This window comes from Dermacentor variabilis, chromosome 3 (genome assembly GCF_050947875.1).
Source record: "Dermacentor variabilis isolate Ectoservices chromosome 3, ASM5094787v1, whole genome shotgun sequence".
In the NCBI taxonomy this organism is placed as follows: Eukaryota; Metazoa; Arthropoda; class Arachnida; order Ixodida; family Ixodidae; genus Dermacentor; species Dermacentor variabilis.
The window spans coordinates 104,123,058-104,142,152 of NC_134570.1; the positions used below are offsets into that span (position 1 = coordinate 104,123,058).

General features: G+C 45.7%; 1 protein-coding gene across 1 annotated transcript in view; it reads left to right on the forward strand.

The window, feature by feature from the left end:
• The first annotated feature begins 7,718 nt into the window (after window positions 1–7,718).
• Window positions 7,719–19,095, forward strand: part of LOC142574076 (nose resistant to fluoxetine protein 6-like) — a 56,842-nt gene continuing 45,465 nt past the window's right edge. Inside the window, exons 1-4 of the mRNA XM_075683246.1 lie at window positions 7,719–8,330; window positions 8,605–8,813; window positions 10,332–10,443; window positions 14,581–14,665. Of these exons, the coding sequence (XP_075539361.1) occupies window positions 7,928–8,330; window positions 8,605–8,813; window positions 10,332–10,443; window positions 14,581–14,665 (809 nt within the window). The 5' untranslated portion in view covers window positions 7,719–7,927. The remainder of the gene's footprint in view (window positions 8,331–8,604; window positions 8,814–10,331; window positions 10,444–14,580; window positions 14,666–19,095) is intronic.

A 19,095-nucleotide genomic window follows, 5' to 3' on the forward strand; every position in this document is an offset into this window, starting at 1 on the left:
TCTGCAACAATGCTTCAATGGGCTTTCAATTTGACAAACAACACATTTCAATAATACCTCAATGGGCTTTCAATTTTGAGACTCAACACATCTGCAACAATGCTTCAATGAGCTTTCAACATTGAAATGCATCATATTTTCAACAATACACCAATGGTCCTTCAAATTGAAAAGCCCCAATGGTGCTCCGACAAAATGCCGCAGGCCAATTATCAAAACTTGTCAACAACTTCCTCAGTAATGTTTCAACAATTCCCCAATGATATTTCAAGGTCAGTTGTTGACGTTGAACAATGACATTTGAATAACCTTTCAAAATTTTTTGTAAGGGATTGAGAAGGATTGCGACCCTTTCTGTGTGCCTATGATGTCGGGGTTTTAAATCATGTAGGTTTATCCGCTGGCCGCTAATTCTTTCTGAAAAATAGCCTACCGTGCTTGGCAATTAGTCACCCTGTAGACAATGTGGGCCTGTATACGTTTTCTTTGAGCCTGCGCGGAAAACGACGGCAGTGCAAAAACAAAGCACAGAAGTCAGTGTGTTGCGGGTATTGGCGGTATTAGAATGCATAAATTCGATCTCTTTGAGAATCTTGGGATTACGGATTCATCGGGTGCAGTGGTGAGTATTAAACCTATATGCATTTAAGGATGCTACGAATTGAATTAATAACGCATGACGCTAACGATATTGCCAGGATGTATGATTGTTTAAAAGCGGGAATGTCGCACTACTGCGCCGAAAGGTGATGCATAGGACATCAATGTGGGCGTTGGGATGTGCTATTTTCTGCCGACCAACCCTGCTTCGAAATATGGGTCGCGCCTGCCACTCTCGTTACTGGCATGTTGGGGAACAAGAGCCCCACGTTTAGTGATTACACCGTTCTTTTCATCGGTCTCTTGTGCTATTTTTCCTCCATTGCAGCTGTGTATTCATAATACAGAAATGAAATGTCAGCTTCGACATCGTGATGCCGTCCGCTACAGAGGTGCACGTATTCGACTGCAGAACAGGTGGACTTAGCATTCTGAGCTACCGGCGTATCAGGCCTTGCTTTATAACCGACGTCACGCAATGCCGAACATCCTACCACAAATGTACGATATCAGACGTGTTCAGTAAGGCCGCATCATACAAAACAATATACATATCACTCGCATGGCTCTTCAGTGTTGCTACAGTTGCCAAGGACAGCTTAGAATGTGACAGGTTGAATTTGCGAAAGCCTATTAAGTTGTCAGCCATTTATTGAACGCTAGCATTTGATGGCTTATCGGTCAAAAATTCCGATGCACGCGTTATGGCACCAAAATTCATGGCACCTAAATTCATATGGAGTCGAACCTCGACCATTGCTGGCAGTCGAACCCATCACCTTTGGTCTTAATTCGGGTGAAATAGGTCATCAATTTATAAGAAAGCGTGAAGCTGAGGCAAACAAGCGTCAGCATCACCCCTGGTGGTAATTAAAGAAAAGTTCACTAAGGCAGACGTAATTATGATAGCGTTAATTAAAGCACTTGAAGGCACGACCTTTAATGGTTGTCCAACTCTCGATTTTTGGTGGGAGTCGAACCCGCTTGTAGATATGGGCGAGTCGGCCAAATGTGTAAGTTGGATCCTAATTGGCATTGGTCGAGAGTAGAACTCACGACCATTTATGCGAGTCCAATCCACGACCATTGGTGTTAATTAAGGTGAAGTTAATTAAGGCACCCGGAACCACGACGCAACTTGGAGATATGGGCGAACCGGCCTTTCAAAGTTGTATTTGAACTGACATCGTGAAGGTCTAGTCAGAGCCATAGCCTTTGTTCATAAGACGAAGTGAATCAAGGCGCAGGTAATTCATTTACAGTTAAGGCATTCGAACCTATAGCCTATGGGGGGAGCCGAACCCACTTGTATGTATGATAAAACCAGCCATATCTCCAACTTGGACTCCAATTGGCATAGTGGATGTTTAGAGTCGAACCCACGATCTTCGGTGGAAGTCGATCCCATGGCTTCTAGTGTTCATTCGGGCGAAGGCACTCGAACCCACGACCTTTGGTGGGAGTCGCACTCATGAGATTTTCTGGTAATTTGTGCGAATTAAGGCACCTGTAATGAAGGTACCGTTAAATAAGGCAATCTTACCCATGACTTTTGATGGGAGAAAACAAGTAATAGAAAGCAAGAACGAATCCGAAAGAAAATATCCAGTAATGCAATCAATGCCTCGTGAGCGTGCGGGCTTTCGCCTTCATCCACTTAAGCGTATGCTAAAGAGACTATCAAATTTTAAAACAGGATCGCTTTCTTTGTCTCTTAGGCCTTTTTCGTTGTAGATCGGTTGTGCGACGGTGTCTGAAATAGGGGAGCGAAGGCGAGCAAACACGCCAAGGAAAAAGGCATCTGGTTTCGGCAAACCCAGTAGGGGTCGTCGTTCTTGTGCTCTTGCTTAACCGAGTGGTGGGAGGGGCGGGAAGGGGGGGGCGCACTGTCGCTTCTTGAGAGAGAGAGTGATTGGAGAAACAAAGAGGCACTTTTTCCTGCAACTATTCGGGGAGCACGTCAAAGCTAGCTCGCTCGTTCGTCGTGACAAGGCGAGAGAAAGAACGCGTGCTCTTGGCCAAGCCGGCGGCAAGGAGGAAGCGAAGGAAGGAGCAGGGGAAGGTGTCCTTCAATCGTATGTCTTGCTGGCCGCTGGTCGTGGCCAGCCAATCGAGGACGATGTGGCGGAGGAAAATCACTCTTAAAAAATGTACACCCTTTGAGTCATATCTTGCCAAACAACGACAATCGTCATCTGCCTTGCTTGCGCTTCCTTTGTTGAAAACGCCGGGCCCGCTACTTTCCTGTCGGCAATGCTATGTCACGCTGATAAACCGCATGCCGTTCGTTACTGGGAAAGAAAGGAAATGCGGACTAGACAGATGACGTTTATTGATGTGTGGCAAGATATGACTCAAGGGTGTAAACCTTTCTTACACTCTAACAGTGTTGTGTGAGTGCTGCGTCTTACACTCTAACAGTACTAGTGCTGCATGTGACCACTGCAGCAACGAAGAAACTATCGAACGCGTTCTTTGCCATTGACCCCGATACAGCGCACACAGGCAGTAACTCGCGACCGCGCTGGTGCGTCTTCACCACCAGCCGCTTTCGGAGTCCTGCAACGCCTAACTATACCGTCGTCACACCACCAGACAGTCAAGGCAGTCTTGAAATTTTTGCGTTCGGATGGCATATGAGAGAGACCCTAGCTCTCGCGGATGTTCGCAACCTTCTCTATTTATTTTTCTTGTCCTTGCTTTTTCTCCGCTCTTCTTTCAGTCATTCATTTCCCGTACTCGGCCCTCGGTGCAGGGCTGCAAACCAGAATCTTCTTCGCTTAACCTGCCCACCTAAAGCCCTTCAATTGAGGGGCTTTATGCCTACCTGTCCCACACCGTCCCTCTCTCTTTCTCTCTGTGGACGTCTCGCCTGTTCCCAGGAAGATGCACCCGAAATACAGCCTTTGTAATATGTTCTGTTCAAGAATGCCCAAAAGCGTTATCAGTGAGCAAGGTTTTAAAATGGCGATTCATATCCGGGCAACGTTTTAATGTACAGTACGTGGTATAGTCTCAGGAAAGTGAAATTCCTAATAAAATTGTTATAAAAGTACAGCTTCCCTAGAAATTGTGCTGTGACTCTGCAAGGTCACACTCGTTTACTGGCTCGTTTTAGTAGCTTTCACATCCCACTAGGGCTTCCATTTGTATGTTTTAATTTTTTCTTATTGTTCTTTGCCACTTGCAAGCTGGGGCATATTTGCTAATGCAATTTAACTTATGGAGTCATTCTTGTTTTTTCTATCAGTATCGGCCAATCCTTCATGTAGCGGGTATTGTAAGCCAGTTGAGGGAAAAACAAGACCCCAGCACTCCGGTTTACATAATACGACATTTCTTGTCATGAAAGGGTGTCAGTGTTCTGTGTAAGGAAGTAGTGGCTGCATAAGAATAGAAAATAGCAGGCGTACTGTAGGCATTCATGTTTTACATTCCGAGGCCGCTTTAACGCTACTGTTTTCTTGATATGCTTTATTATGTGCAAGTATTCAGAGTTTTCTCGTTTCCTTTCTCGCTCAGGCAGTAAGTATGAAAGACAGGCATGGTTAAATGACACGCGAAATATTGGCCTTGCTTGTGCTAAGCATAGACATGCATGGTCCTGTAGCGCCCGCCGACGCCGCAGCGCAGGGACGCCCTGGTCGGCGCTTTCAGCCGGCACATTTGCACCGGCTGCTACGCTCGGCAGCAGCGTAGCTTTGGAAGCCTGATACGTTGGACGTCGCAGCTGTCGCTCCGCTCGCCACCTTCGTCATTCTGCCGAAATAAGTGTAGGGATGACGTCATGGCTCGTTGGCCAACGTCATGACTTCCTAATGTTTCGGCGTCCAAAAGGAGCAAAGAGAGTGCACTTGCAACATCGCTCAGCCCGGTTCTACTAGTATTGCGGCAGTTTTGCTGGTTATGCTGACTTAGGAAACGCGTGCTCAGGGGCTTAACCGGCCATCACGCATTTTTCTGGGCGTCGCCACCATTGCCGTCTGTACCCAAGCTGGTCAGTTCACGCAGATTGCATGAAATATTCCTAGCCATTTTGTTGCGCCTGTATCATTTGTTCAAGTACGCTGCATGGCGTGCTTTAAGTACTTCGTTTCTCACATGGTCTTATTTCATAATTTTAGTTTATTTCGTCTTAAAAATGCCTTCGCGCTTTCAGCCCCCCGTAATTCCTCGGCAACTTTACACAGCGCTAGGGTCTCTCACATTTGCTGTCCTACTATATGCTATGCAAAAGGAGCAGGGAGTGCATATAGGAGTAATGTTCCGTTCTACCGGTATAAGGCGTAGTTCAATAACAAAATCCATTGCCAGCAAAAATAAACTTAGAAATCATCTGCGCAATAGATGTGGAAATGGTGCTACAACGCTTTCATTCAGTGAAACTGCTAGTGCTTCAGGTTTCCATTCACCAGAGAAAAAAGTCATTGCGGCTTAGCTCAGCTAACCCTGGATATGCAAGGCGAAGGCTTTGTTTAGCCTGGTCAACTCTTGCTTTCGCTTGGTTAACTTTGGATTTAGCTGTAGTTATTATACATGCGTATGCAATCATCGTTAAGCCAGGTATGACGGCTGTGCCGAGATCGGTGGCTAGACATGACTGTGATCAGTATTGGGTAGGCACGCATCCTTCGACAGTGCGACGCCTGTTGTGCCACAGGGAAAGCTCAAGTGCTGGACGTACCAAGAGACGCCTCCAACATGCGGAGCATCGAAGCACGAACGGACAGGGTGCGAACGCAGTCGCAACATTAATGTCGGTGGTGTGACGGTTGTTTCATCCGAGCCCTCTAAAGTGAAGCAGGTCCTTGAGCAGCAGCCGCGGGCTGGTCAGCCGCCACTTGGCGATGATGGCTCAAAGCTTCCCGCTCCCGCGAAACGCTCAGAGAAGACGGCCCGGCCTCGCTCTCATCCATAGCCACGCTCGCACTGTCTAGGCGAGCGCGGCGCTCCTCTTAGCCAGGCCATTACCCCCTGAACAGCTTTCAGGCCTGCGGTCACAAATTTTACGTCACATCAGGCAGGCTGACACTTCCAGAAGCCGCAGCGTCAGCTACATTTATTTACCCTCGTTTTCTTACGCTCCTGGCAGCGGGCGGACCGGTTGGTGGGAGCGGTGTGGTCGCGTTTATCGTTTCCCTTTGTTGTTTTTCAGCAATTTTGTTTCCGCGTGCGATGTGCAGTGGGTGTTAAGTTGCCAAATAAGCGTTGTATGCCGGGGTGAACAGGCAATTACGATATGGGGAAGAGGATACAAGTATTTTCTTTCCCCAAATACGACACTTTCAAGAACTGGCTACGCGCCAATCCTAGGAAGGACTTCGCGCCCACTTCGTACACTAAGGTAAGAATTATGGATGATACTGTTGTGTGCTCCGATTGGCTTGTACATGTTAAGCACATTTACTGTGATACTTGCGAAGCCAAGATAGGTTTATTGTGCCCACACGAATTATAAACACGATTACACAAAGGGGTGAGCATTACGTTATTTTAAAAATGGCTTTTTGGGCGTTTACGAGACGTTTGTACGTTGCTGCAGGTTTGCGCAGGTCATTTCGACGCTTCATGCATCGAGAGCACGACTTCATACACAGATCCAAGAACAGGAAACGTTCTTACAGTAGCACTGCCAGCACCGCGGTTGCGCCGTGGATCTGTGCCTACAGTTTTTTCCGGCTGTGCTCCATGGGCCCAACCAAAGGATCGTCGTTCGGCAACTGACTCTAGACTTGCTGCCGAAGTTTGAGTACATAGATTGATGTGAAAATGGGCACACATACGAGCTCCTTGTCGCACTGGTTGCAAACTGTGCAGCAAGCTTAATGCTGAACTTGTGTAAACAAAGCAATGATCATCTAAATATTAGAAAATACCAGAGGGCAAAAAAACGAAAAGCTCAAATCTTTCTTGAAAAGTTATTTTCCATACCTTGTACTTTGCTCATTTATTTGTGTTAAATTGCACTGCGGGTGTTTTATTGCAGTTTTCTGATGTGATTTCTTCAGTAAACTTCTGCCTGTTGGAGTACAATAAGCCTTCTTTTGTTCGTGTGGTGCATATTTTCTAGTCAGGATTTAAACGGCAGTTCGCTGTTTTGTAATTTGAAATTGTATTGTTTTCGGCATGTCAATGCGATGTGTTTCTCTTTTTCTCATCGAACTAAACCTGAGACAGTTCATGCTGTGGTTGGTGAATGACTTATTCATGATAACTTGTGGCTGAGTGTGGTTTTCTTCTGCAAAGTGAATGCGGAGAGATTGTGCAATTTGGTTTGTGCGTTGGTATTTCTTGTGGGCCCCTCTACCCGTAGCAGTACAATAAGTGGTTCTGTGCGTCACCTATTTATCCTACTATAGTGAACAATTGGGCCACCACTGCGTTTAATGGGCCGTGGTTTTATCGCATGTCTTTCACTCTAAAATGCAATGTGTTCTGTTTGATGCCTTCGAAGTGCAGCATTTGTCAATTTGATAAATGAGTGAAATATTATTTTTGTCTAACTTACAAATAAAATGGCAGTATGGTTTTCTTGTTCTAACATTTGGCATGGCTTTGGCATCGCAGTGTGCTATGTTCTGCTTTCCGTCATTATACTGAGGCTCCTAGTGCGTACATTAATAAACGAATGGGTATTTTCGAGTATTGTTACTGTGCGTACCTTCTTTCAGTGCAATGACTTCTTCTGGATGTCAGTTATGATTTTATAGCACACAGTATAAAAGGCAACCTGTGTCGATATAACAGCGCGATATCGCTTGCTGTCTTCCATTTCAGCCGCGAACATTGTCCAGTGATAAATATGTTTCCATACGGAGTCTACTGTGATCAATAAATGTGTATAATTCCCTTCATAGTGTTAATTATTACAATTACCGTGATAAATCGTGCGAACCTGGCCGTCGAGGAACCTGTATGTCACACCAGCTCTCGCGAGGCGAGCGCGCAGCAAGCGCTCACGGCCCTCCCAGCCGGTCTGAAAGCTGTTCAGGGGGTAGTGGCCAGGCGCGCGGCGAGTCATGTGGCCAGGCGGCGACTCAGCTGCGGAGAGCGCACGCGCCAAGCCGTCGTCGTTAGCGGAGCTCGCCGCAGCGAGTCACGTGATGCGCTGGCTAGGCTGCAGTGCAGCTGTGCTGAACGGGAAGTTAAAATTGTTGACGCAGCGAAACAAGGCTCAATGCGGTTGGTAATGCTTTCGCTTTAAAAGAATGAATAAGGTTTGTGAACTCTGCATTGCTTTTGTTTTATGGAAGGTGCGTTGTCATGCTCTAGCGCACACATCTGTTTTTTATGCAGGATCCCATTACGGCTGCGCTAAGCGACGTTGATGCTCCTGATTGCCACCCTCTCCAAGTCATTTAGCTCCATGGTGTTCCAACAGTCGGCTAGGAGAGACGGTCGCAGGCCTCATTCGGCGCTATGGGTCTTGATGTCGTCGTTTGTGCTGATGCCATTCTTAACCCATACTTCGCGAGCTCAAAACGCGAAGATCGCTACTGGCAAGAGTGAATCGGCAGGAGTGACTTTGAGAAGCCCAGATAAGAGTGTCGGCAAAATAGAGGAGGTCGACTACGTGCAAGTTGCTCGAGACGTGGTGACCGCGGGCTTTTCCAAAGTGCCGCCCTCTTTGATACGAAAACTGCTGGAAGCCGACGTGCGGCCCGAGTGCAGCACGGCGCTGCTGCGGACCATGCGAGCTTTCCAGAACCTCGAGCCGTGGGCTCTGAGACGTGAGTATAGCTTTGTTTATTTCTAAGTGTATATAAATACCACCGTTCCATTTCCAAAGCTTATAAAAAATCACGTGCACCACCGCACCCATGAGCACCCCCCATCCCACTGTCCTAAAGCCAAGTTTCCAAATGGTTGGAGTTAGTGGCACGCTAACACTCGAGACACCGTGTAAACGCTATGTGTACTTTTGGTAGGATCTTGGAACCGTGTTGTGCTTTGTTGGGAATTCCATTTGAAAGGATATTTTGTCCCTACCGCTGTGTGTCGCAGTATTCGACGCAAGCGGAAGGTTCCCAACGGGAATCTTCGAGGCGGCACGCGTCGACATGGGAGGATTCGACGAGTGCCTCCAGACCGTTCTGCGGGACCAGTACGGAAACGTGTTATCCCGGGGCCAGTATTGCAACTTGCTTGTTTACATTAAAAATTGGACAGCACTGGAAGTGCCGAACTCCATCGCCGAAGCCTTTCACCCGAAGGTAAGATGAATAAAATATATAATCGCATTATGCCTAAGACACATGATATAATGAAATAGGTCGACTGACTCTAATCAAAAGTTTCGATATTAATTCGTTCTCGGTATTTCTGCATACACAGTCAACCAGATAGTAAAGTAGTAACACACTTCTTATCAGAATGATTTCATTGTGGTGTAATATTATTCCCCAGCACAAAAGTGTTGTCACCCTTTTAGGTATGTTTTTTATTCTCTGATGATTTTTTCAAGCAGGTTGCTGTATCGCCCTACCGCTGCTTTCCTATCAAGTAGTAATTTACCACACCACGTTTGAGAAACATGGTTCCAGAAACAGCAGTGTCAGTTATGATGGAAGGGCCAAATTGGACTTTAGAAATCTACGTCGGAGCAGCGGTTACTTAAAGCGTTCGCTGCTTTCATGCTATAACGGCGTTGTAACTCAACTTGCTTCGCGGTGTGTGCAATCTTAGCGAATAGCGCACATTTTATTCTAACGCACGTAGAAACAATACTCGCCGGGGACACTGGTATCTCAGACAGGGTTATCAATTCGTGCGAAAGTTCTAGCATATGAATTATTCCGTCAGAGCACCAATTTCTTTCATTTGAAGCTACCGATGCCGGCCACATTCGAGCGTACGCGAGGACAAATATCCCTTGTCTAAAAGTCCATATGAATCGAAACTAAAAGTTGTTTTTTTCTCTTGTAGGGTGTTGCTCAAGAAGAACTATAACTTGAGCCAATAATTTAAAAATGAAAGGCGCGTTGGAAGCGATTTGAACCGAATGCATACTATTCAGAAAATCCTATAGTAGCTCAGACATTTTTTCTCCGTAACTCCCTAATTAACGACGTTTAATTGCCCAACTTTTCAATAATAGGCTGAGGACCTCATGTATGATACGCAGATTTGTAGGGCACCTTAAGAAATCACCGATTGAGGTGTTTCCTTTACAATACGTCTCGCGTAGTCCTTTTTTCCGGATCCTAAGAAAAGCCTGCAATATATGAAAAAAAAAAAACACGTGATGGGCGTTTACGCATTGGTATAGTGCTGCTCTGAAGCGTGCGTTCGGTGAACAAAATCGGCTGCATCGTGGCTGGCGACGAGAAACCGGCAGTGCGTTCTTTATCTCATCGGCAGCGCTCGGCTAGCAGCATGCATTTTTCCGTCATCCGACGGGAGCCGACCCTGTTCACCGCGCGCACGCTTGAAAACAGCACGATACCACTGTGCAAGCGCTCATGCGTGATGGTATGCGTTCGGTTCAATTGGCTTCCGACGTGCCTTTCATTCTTTAAGTCTTGGTTTAAGTTATTTGGGAAACCACGTATATAAATTCAAATCATAATATTAGCACCACCGAATTCACAGGGGCTCGTAAGAATTCAGGTGGCAGGGTTCTCTTATTGTCCGCTTCTCTATATGGCTTTGTCATTGTCTCTTGTTATGTGTTGCGTGCTTCAAGCAATCATGGCACTCTTGCCCTTACTTTCGTCATTGCTTTTTTTTAGCTTCGATATTTCAGTGAATACATTATTACTCCTGGAGATCCCATTGCTCGCCTGGGGGTATGCTATATCGATGACTGTAACCAAAATGACTTGCATCTTTTAGCCAACTCAGGTAAGGCAAAACAAAAAGAAATATATATTTTGTCTTGACTACATGAATGAAAATGCCGGTGATATACTGACTTTTATTGCTTTAATGTTTTATTGCTGGCCAGTAAGTATGATATATAGATTAGTGTAACGGACATGAATTACGAGTTACGGCTAGCTGTGTTATGCTAAGAGAGCAGAAAGAATTCTTTTTAAATCATATGTTCTTGAGCGCCTGAATGATCTGGTAGCTCATTCAGAGCATTACGTAATTTTCCAGGGTTCCCAATCTACCAAGTTGTGATTGCGCTATCAGGGCGTGTGTAAGGATTTTCAGAGACAAAACCAAGGCACCGTGGGATTTTTATGCTTGCGCTACTGGCTAGGAGGTCTGTCTAACATGAGCGCAGATTGAAATGCTGGCATAAAATTCGCAGTTTTGCCCGAAAGGCGAATAAACGATTGCGATAGCAAATTAGTACACAGCTATATTGAGCTCCGATAATAGTTTAATCGGCCGTATAACCTTGCATAGATTTGCTTTCTAACTAAATTAACAAGCATGGTGTAACGCGCACAAGCAATCATGAACACATCTTCCTTGATGACCACGAAATTCACTGGAAGAACGCTGGAGTGAGGGAGCGTGGCAGCAGCAGCGACCGAATTAACCTTCGTATTGCCTCTAGCTTCAGCGTGAACAAAGCGGTGAATACACAGCGCAGACAAAACTATCAGCACTCGGCGTACACTCCGCCCCTATAGGCAATCGTTTTATAGGACCCGGCAGTGTAGTGGTTTAGAAGAACTTGTTGTTGGGCGAGTTGGTAGAGTTGGTTGGAAGTGTAGTGGTAGTGCAGGATCCGTTGTCATCCACTGATCTTGACATCACGCAATGGAGCTACCACTTTAGGTTTTGGTATCTAGTTTATTGTTTATTTAAAATTGTCGGCGTATTTATACGCAAATTGAAGCACCCTACCTGTGACAGGACTGCCAATGCCATTCGAAGAGACATTATCGTAATCTGGTTAAATAAAACACCGGGGCAGCCCTTTAAACAAACTTCCTTCACACGAACGTGGGTACGTCCACTGCACGAACTGAATATGCCCTATTGGTGCTTGCCACAGCGTTTCTTATTGACCTGAATAAAGAAGGAGACGTTGGCCCCAAGATGTGGTGCTAGCTACACTTTTTCACCTGGGAATGGCTGGTAGCGCCGAGTGCAATGCCTGCGGTGTGGAGGAAACTGTAGAAAATATACTGTGCTACTGCCCATCTTTTGAAAATGAAAGACATGACCTTGACACAGCTCTCAACCGGTTAGATGGAAAAGCGTTCACCTTCAACATCTTGGGACCATGGTCTCGTATATCGCAGCTACAAAAAGTCACAAAAGCGCTGCTGCAATATTTGAAAGCTGCAGGATTGAGTCAGCGTCTGTGATCTGGACTGAGTGACCAAACGATATCCTCAGTGGACTTTCTCTTCTTCTTTTATTCTTTCCGTTCCCTTTTCCTGGTGTTGGGTAGCCAGACAGGCTCAGTCCTGGTTAACCTCCCTACCTTTCATTTATCATTTCCTCTCTTTCTCTCTATCTCTCTCTCACATGGGTGACTTGGCAAATAGCACAGAATATATGACAAGGGCATGGTGTGCATAAAGGAGCAAACGGCGGCAGCCGCTATTCCAATTGACATCAAGAGAAAAGAACTGAAGATCGGCAAGCCATGTAATGCGTGTGGCTGAATACCGGTGGCCCATTAGAGTTACAGAATTAGTTCTAAGGAAATAGAAGCGCAATCAAGGTTTTGTATCTAAGAGCAGCATGTTATACGAAGAAATCATGTTATATCTAGTGAATTTTGGACAGGCAGGATATCATATACATACATTTACCTGCAGCGCAACGTATATATGTGCATATCATTTGTTTAAATTTTCTGCGGTGATTTATAATGTCGTGTTGCACTCGTGGTGTTCTGATGCGTGGGCTCCTTCTAGCGCAGCTTCGGGTCGAAATGCGTCAACTGTTTCATCTCACTGCAAGTACATGAGAAAGGGTGTTCTAAGCCGCTTGACGACGCATGCGTTCCTGGTATGATGGGTACAAATACACAGGGTGTTTCACGTAACCCGAGCCAAACTCCAAAATCACGCAAACGCCACGCAGCTGGCCCGTACAAAGGGCAACTCCACCCGCCGCCGCCCGGAGACACTCAGACTACACCTTCCGTTCCGCCTAGTTAGACTAACAGTGCCAATCAACCAATGAACCTCTCAACCACCATAACCAGATGAAAAGTGTTAATGAGGAAATGGCGGAGGAAAACGAAAAAATCTCAACACAGCCCTCTGCAACTAAACACAGGCCAAATAATTTGCAACTTGTTCGTCATTAGCAAGTTGTATGCTGCAGGTATTACATTGCCTACGGACTAACATTAAAAAAAAATATTGCATCCCGTTTTCGTCGTTTTTGTCTAGAGATCCACGTGGCAAAGGAGTAAAGGAGCAAGTATTTTAATGCGTGTCCAGCTAGGAGGACTTGGCCTGTCACATCTGACTTTTAGAGAGCTTGTGAATCACTTCACTTTTCGCAACGTTAACGACCCCATTTTACCAACTGTGCGCCCAGTGGAGTTACGTAGATATGTGCCAAACTTGTTTGTGTGGTCGGAGTGCCGTCCATTTAGCATTTCTGGGTATTTGAGAAAAGTGTACCTTTCTGTCGTATTTTACAAGGTCATCTCTCGCTGGATTACTTCTGTTGCGTGTGTCGCAAAAAACTGTACAGAAACTTATGTGAGGTGCTTCTTCTCATTCTCCTGTATACAGCCCAATGCAATGCTGGCCCAGGTCAAGATGTTTTAAAATGACATTTTAGGAAAGTGTCAAAAGTTCCTTTTTGAAGCTGCATACTAGTGCGCTAAACGCAAAGACACGGATCGAAGAATAAAGAATATTCGCACCTTAGGGCCCTCGCTGTTTTATTAGTAGAAAACCGGAGACAATTGAACACGTTTTTCTAGACAGTTGGGGAGTTTACATCTTTTGTGATATAATTCAAAGAACATTAAAAAAGGACTTACCTATGCTACGGCATTCGAATTTTACCAGTCCATAACCAAGAACGCATGCCATTTGACATGATCATGCGCCTCGGCTGCATATTATTTGTTTGTCGAGAATGGCTGATCGACAGGAAGATCTCGATGTGAGGCCAATAAATAGTTACTTTTGCGAATCTGCAAGCAGAATGGTTCAAGTGTATCAGCTGCAAGAACCAGAACCGGAGTGGCTTCTTTGGTGGAGGGGCTGATTCACATGCCAGACTTTGGTGCTAGAGGTTCTCTGTTCTAATCCTGCCGTCGGACAACCTTTGTATTTTCCTATTTATTTATAGCGGCGTATCTTGTTGGAAACGATGAGTTTTCGAAAGACGTTTCAAGCGAAAAGAACGATGTTTAGAGAAATGCGCTTCCCAACTGTTATCTCCATGCTGGCTGAATCAGCCTGCTTTTTAGCTCCTGTAGAAACTACCGCCACAGTTCCAGTTGGTAATTGTTGTAGGAAACCCTATGCTTGAACAAGTAAACTTGCAGAATACTTAGCCGCTGCGCCGTTTCTAGATGGCGCCACCATCCTTATAGACACGATAGGCTTAAGAGGCCCAATACGTATGAAAAACTGCCTCCTAATCAGCAAGAAAGCTTCGCTTAGAAAAAAAAAAGAAATGTATTTGCCTTAAGAGGGGGCAAAGAGTAAGATAAATGAATTCGTGTATCTCAAGAAAAGTGAAGCACTTGATGAACGTATATATCTGGATAAAATGTTTATTAGCGTTTATTTTGTTTCCCAATTCTGTGGAGAATAGCAACCGGTACTTCTGAAGGGGTTGCAGAGATGCGTATACTGCGGCTAGATATGCATGCACGTGCTCTTCCCCTTTGGTTCATAGGGGCGATGAGGTATTTGCGTGCAACGGAACATGGCAGGAGACCTCGAGAATAAGTATTTGCTGTAAAACAATGCATCGTTACAGAATGCAACTGCTCATGTGGCGCAAGTTATGTTCGCGTCTTCTGGTAGTTGGCATGAGTACATATTGATACGTATTATGAGTAATGTGCTTGTTGTGTTTGTCTTCTTCCAGTGAGCCTTCCTTTGATCCATCTTGAAATATCGAACTGCGTGACAGCAGAACCGAAATCATGGAGCAATATACAAATAGGAATCGTGTAAGTTGGTTGAAAGACTTATCGCTTATGCTAAACGTAGTATCACACCTCCCTCAAGACGAGTTGTTGTCCTTGTGAGCGACTCTATAAACACACAGCAGCTGTTGTGGTTCCCATGGACAAAACGACAGTGCGACATTTTTTGGCATAGGTGCCCACTTAAGATGATTCATTGACGCTTTTTCAAACATTGCCTGGCCTGTGACAAAACTCACAGGAGATATGCCTTTGGTGTGGAAAAGCAAACAGAATGCATTTGATGAATTTTGGAAACGCCCGCAACTTTTCCCAATTCCTACCCATGTAGACACGACAGCCGAGATGGATGTCTACAACGATGCCTGTAGCATCGGCCTTGGCGCCAGTTTAGTCCAGCGGAAAGACGGGGAACATAGACTAATAGCTTACACTAGCTCTAAGCTCTCAAAAGCATGCGCAAGCTATTTAGCAACAGAAAAGGAGTGTCTCGTAGTATTTTGGGTAGCAAGAAAATTTAGAGACTAACTCTACGGCAGACCATTCAAAGCAGTCAGCGACCACCATTCGCTTTGCTGCCTTGCACACGTCAAGTACTCCTATGGATGATTGGCAAGATGGAGTCTCATGCTGCAAACAATAGGACACTTTCAGTTGCATACAGAGTCGCAAGGAAGAACAGTGATGTCGACTGCTTGTCACGCAAACCAGTAGACATAATGACGTCCGAAAAATACCTCTTGTTTCGTGGGATTTCTGATACGTTTAAAATCCCGGAACAATCATGAAACGGCCCAGAATTGCTGTCACTCACAAAGTGCCTTGAATAATTCGACGTTGAAATAGAGTGTGTTTTTCAGAAGGCTCTCATCATTATACCTCCGTGGATATGTCCTCCACAACAGAAACTTCAATCAAATCGAGAGAAAGTTTTTATTTGTGGTGCATTCAGATTTACGGCGAGAAATTTTGCACACATATCATCATGAGCCCAGATCTTGACGCCTGGGTTTGAGGCGTACATTCAGCCGAATTTGTATAAAAGATTACTGGCCTAAGTTACTTGCTTCAATGCAGTTCGATGTTATGACTGGTTAATTCAAGAGGAGGAAAACTTTATCCGTGAAACCGGCAGGCAGTAAACACACGGAAAGCTCCATGTCAACAAGTTTGAATTGACCTCCTTGGCACATTCTTTACAGTGTATTTGGGGGAAAAGTGGATTGTCATAACGACTGCCTATTTAACCTGACACGCAGAAAATGCTGCGCTGTGTAATGCAACGCCTGTAGAAGTTGCAATATGCTTCGTCGACAATATAGTTTTCCGGCGTGACGCTCTTGCCACCATTATTACTCACTGTGGAACGGCCTTCACTCAATTCTAGATGAGACTAGTACTTCTTATAGGAGAACTAGGGCATACTATCCCCAAACACACGGCTTACCTTAACGCCGCACCAGCAATCTGCCTGACGTGTTTTCTATGTATGTCGATGTTGGGCACACGACAGAAGCAATTTCGACCTCCATCATCGTTGCGTATAACACGGCTGTTAAAGGAATAACCCGAGTTACGCTGTTTCAACTTGTGCTCGGTCGAGTAGTGATTATCACATTAGATGATATGGTTGCCGTTGGACGAAGATAGTAACAATCTATGTGACCTAAATAATTTCCGCTAGAGAGCCCAGGAAGCACGGCTGTTCGCGAGGTACCGAATGCACCCGCCGTGGTTGCTCAGTGGCTATGGTGTTGGGCTGCTGAGCACAGAGTCGTGGGATGGTATTCCGGCAACGGCGACCGCATTTACATGGGGGCGAAAGGCGAAAACACCCGTGTGCTTAGATTTAGGTGCACGTTAAAGAATCGCAGGTGATCTAAATATTCTGAGTTCTCCTCTATGGCGTGGCTCCTAAGCAGAAAGTGGTTTTGGCACATAAAGCCCCACTATTTAATTTATTAAATTTCTGAATGCGACCCAAAGAGCCCATAAATGAAGGTCGGAACAACCCGTGACGTAGATAAGCCAATTATCAGCCCGACAACAAGTTGGCTATATGGTCACCAGTGCTATGCCCCGGAGTGCGCACATAACTTCTTTGCTTACGCTTCGGCACCTATACGAAGTACTCCATCATACATGCGACCTCACTTACGAAGTGAAATCCGCCGCAATATAGCTCTATATGTGGCAGCTGCTCGGAACCCGTACACGTTGTGCGCACGGATCGTCACTATGAGAGACAATGAGAAATCAAGCGAGCGTTTCTCGGGACATAAAGAACTGCATCTCCAGGTCTATGCATTGGAACAGTCCTCATAGGAGGGGGCTGCAGTGATGTCGCCACTTTCAAGTAGTGCGCCCTTCCGCATTACGCACAGCGAGTGCCTTACCATTGCGCAGTTCAGCAACAAGATGCAGGGTTCACCGCGGCATGAGCAGCCGGGTGCACTTGACAGCGAGGCGCGCGCACGGGGCCACCAGGCTGGGTTGGCGGACAAAATGGTAGAAGGTAAAACAGTGGCCCAAGGGCAGCGGGAGGCCAGGTGATGAACACGATCGCCTTCTTCTACGCCAGAATAGTGACTTTGGACTGTAGACCTAGGTTAGTGCTTAATAAATAGGTTTGTTTTGTTGAACAGTGTCGTTGAAGGTCTCCTCCCATAGTATGTGAGTGAGTCAGTGAAGTAACTTTGGCTAAAGGTTCAGAGCCGTCGTTCAAGTACAGAGGAAGCTGCACCACCTCTCGGCGCAGCACATGCCCCGCTTAAACGCGCTTGCTGCGCACGACCGATACGATCTCTCCCGTTACAGCTCGGGTCACTGCAGTATGAATCCATCGCTTCGAATGCACGATGAGGTATCCTCGATTCAGTGTCATTCTTCAACGTCGTATCGACTATTGTCCTAGCTGTATCATGGTCACGCGGTGAGACCTGTCAGCGAGACGCGGGCGTTCCACCGCCGATCCCTATAGGCATTTACTTGCTTGAAATGTTTAAGTCCTCGAGCACTCTGTTATACTGTATGGTGTATGACGTTAGGATGGATACTTGGGCGTGTTGGTTAAGCATGATCTGAAGTGAAGGCGCTAAAATGACGGAGGACAAAGAATAAACATGCATACTCACAGGGCGCCTGTGTGTACCTGTGTTTCTTCTTTGTCGTCCGTCATTTTAGCGCCTTCACTTCAGAGTATGGTGTATGTTTTACAGAAGTACCCTTTAATCACCCTGAAACAAGAAGGGGTGTGCTTAGAATTGAATTCTGAGATTTTACGGGCCAAAATCGCGATTTTATGATGAGGCACGCCGTAGTGGGGGACTGCGGATTTATTTTGACCACCAAGGGATCTTTAAAATAATGCGGTTTTACCTGCCAAAACCGCGAACTGATTATGAAGCATGCCGCAATGGGGGACTCCTGAAATTAGGACTATGAAGGTTTCTTTAACGCGCACCTCAATCAAAGTAGACGGGTGTTTTCGCATTTCCCCACCATCGGATTGCGCCACCGTAGCTGGAATTGGACCCCGGAACTTCGTGCCTAGCAGCGTAATACCATAGCCGTTAGGGTGCGCTTGGAGTGTTCTGCTATTGTGTACACATTTCTTCAAATTTTTTTAAAATAGAAAGCACGCAAAACAGGGTGTTTTTACATGTTATCCATTCAGGAGGGTGTAACTGTACTTAGTATGCATGGTCGCTTCATAATGATAAAGGAAAGCCATATGTGTCGAAAAAATTCAGGTGGTATTTTCCCGAATCTTGTAACAATGACAAAGGTTGCCAAACATACGCTTCACTTTTATTCACTTTTCGCTTTATTACCTTAAAGGCCGTATTGGGGGTGTTACATAAAGGGTGGGTGCACAAAAAGGAAATCATTTTGACCGTTCGGGATAAGTAGGGAGCTCTTACAACGTTAATGAAGGCGTGTTGGTTGGTGATGGCCACCATGGCGTGGAGAAGCCCGTTCCAGTCTACAGTGGTGCGTGGAAAAATGAGGACAAAAAGGTGAGAGTATGGGTTCGGGGGCGGGAGAAATTCTTAGGGAATGTCGTGTATGAAGTGATATGCGAGCTGGTGGTAAGATATAAGGTATCTGATTGAGATAACTATGATATATTTTCTGAATTAAGGGTAGATAGCAATGCGACGGCGAAGGAGGGGTAGGCCTGTTTCTGCCTTTGATGAAGATATGCTTATGTTGGTATGAATACGATGAGTGAATGAACCTAGCAGCACGATTCTGCACCATCTCTGGTGCATTTACAAACTAAATTCGATTAGCGTTCCAAATTGCTGACGCATATTCGAGTTTAGGGCGAATAACAGACTTGTATGCAATGAGTTTAACATCAGCAGGGGAGTTTCGTAAATGACGTCTGAGGAAACCAAGGGTATTTTTACTAGCTGAGATGATGTTGGACGCATGCGGAAGCCAATAAG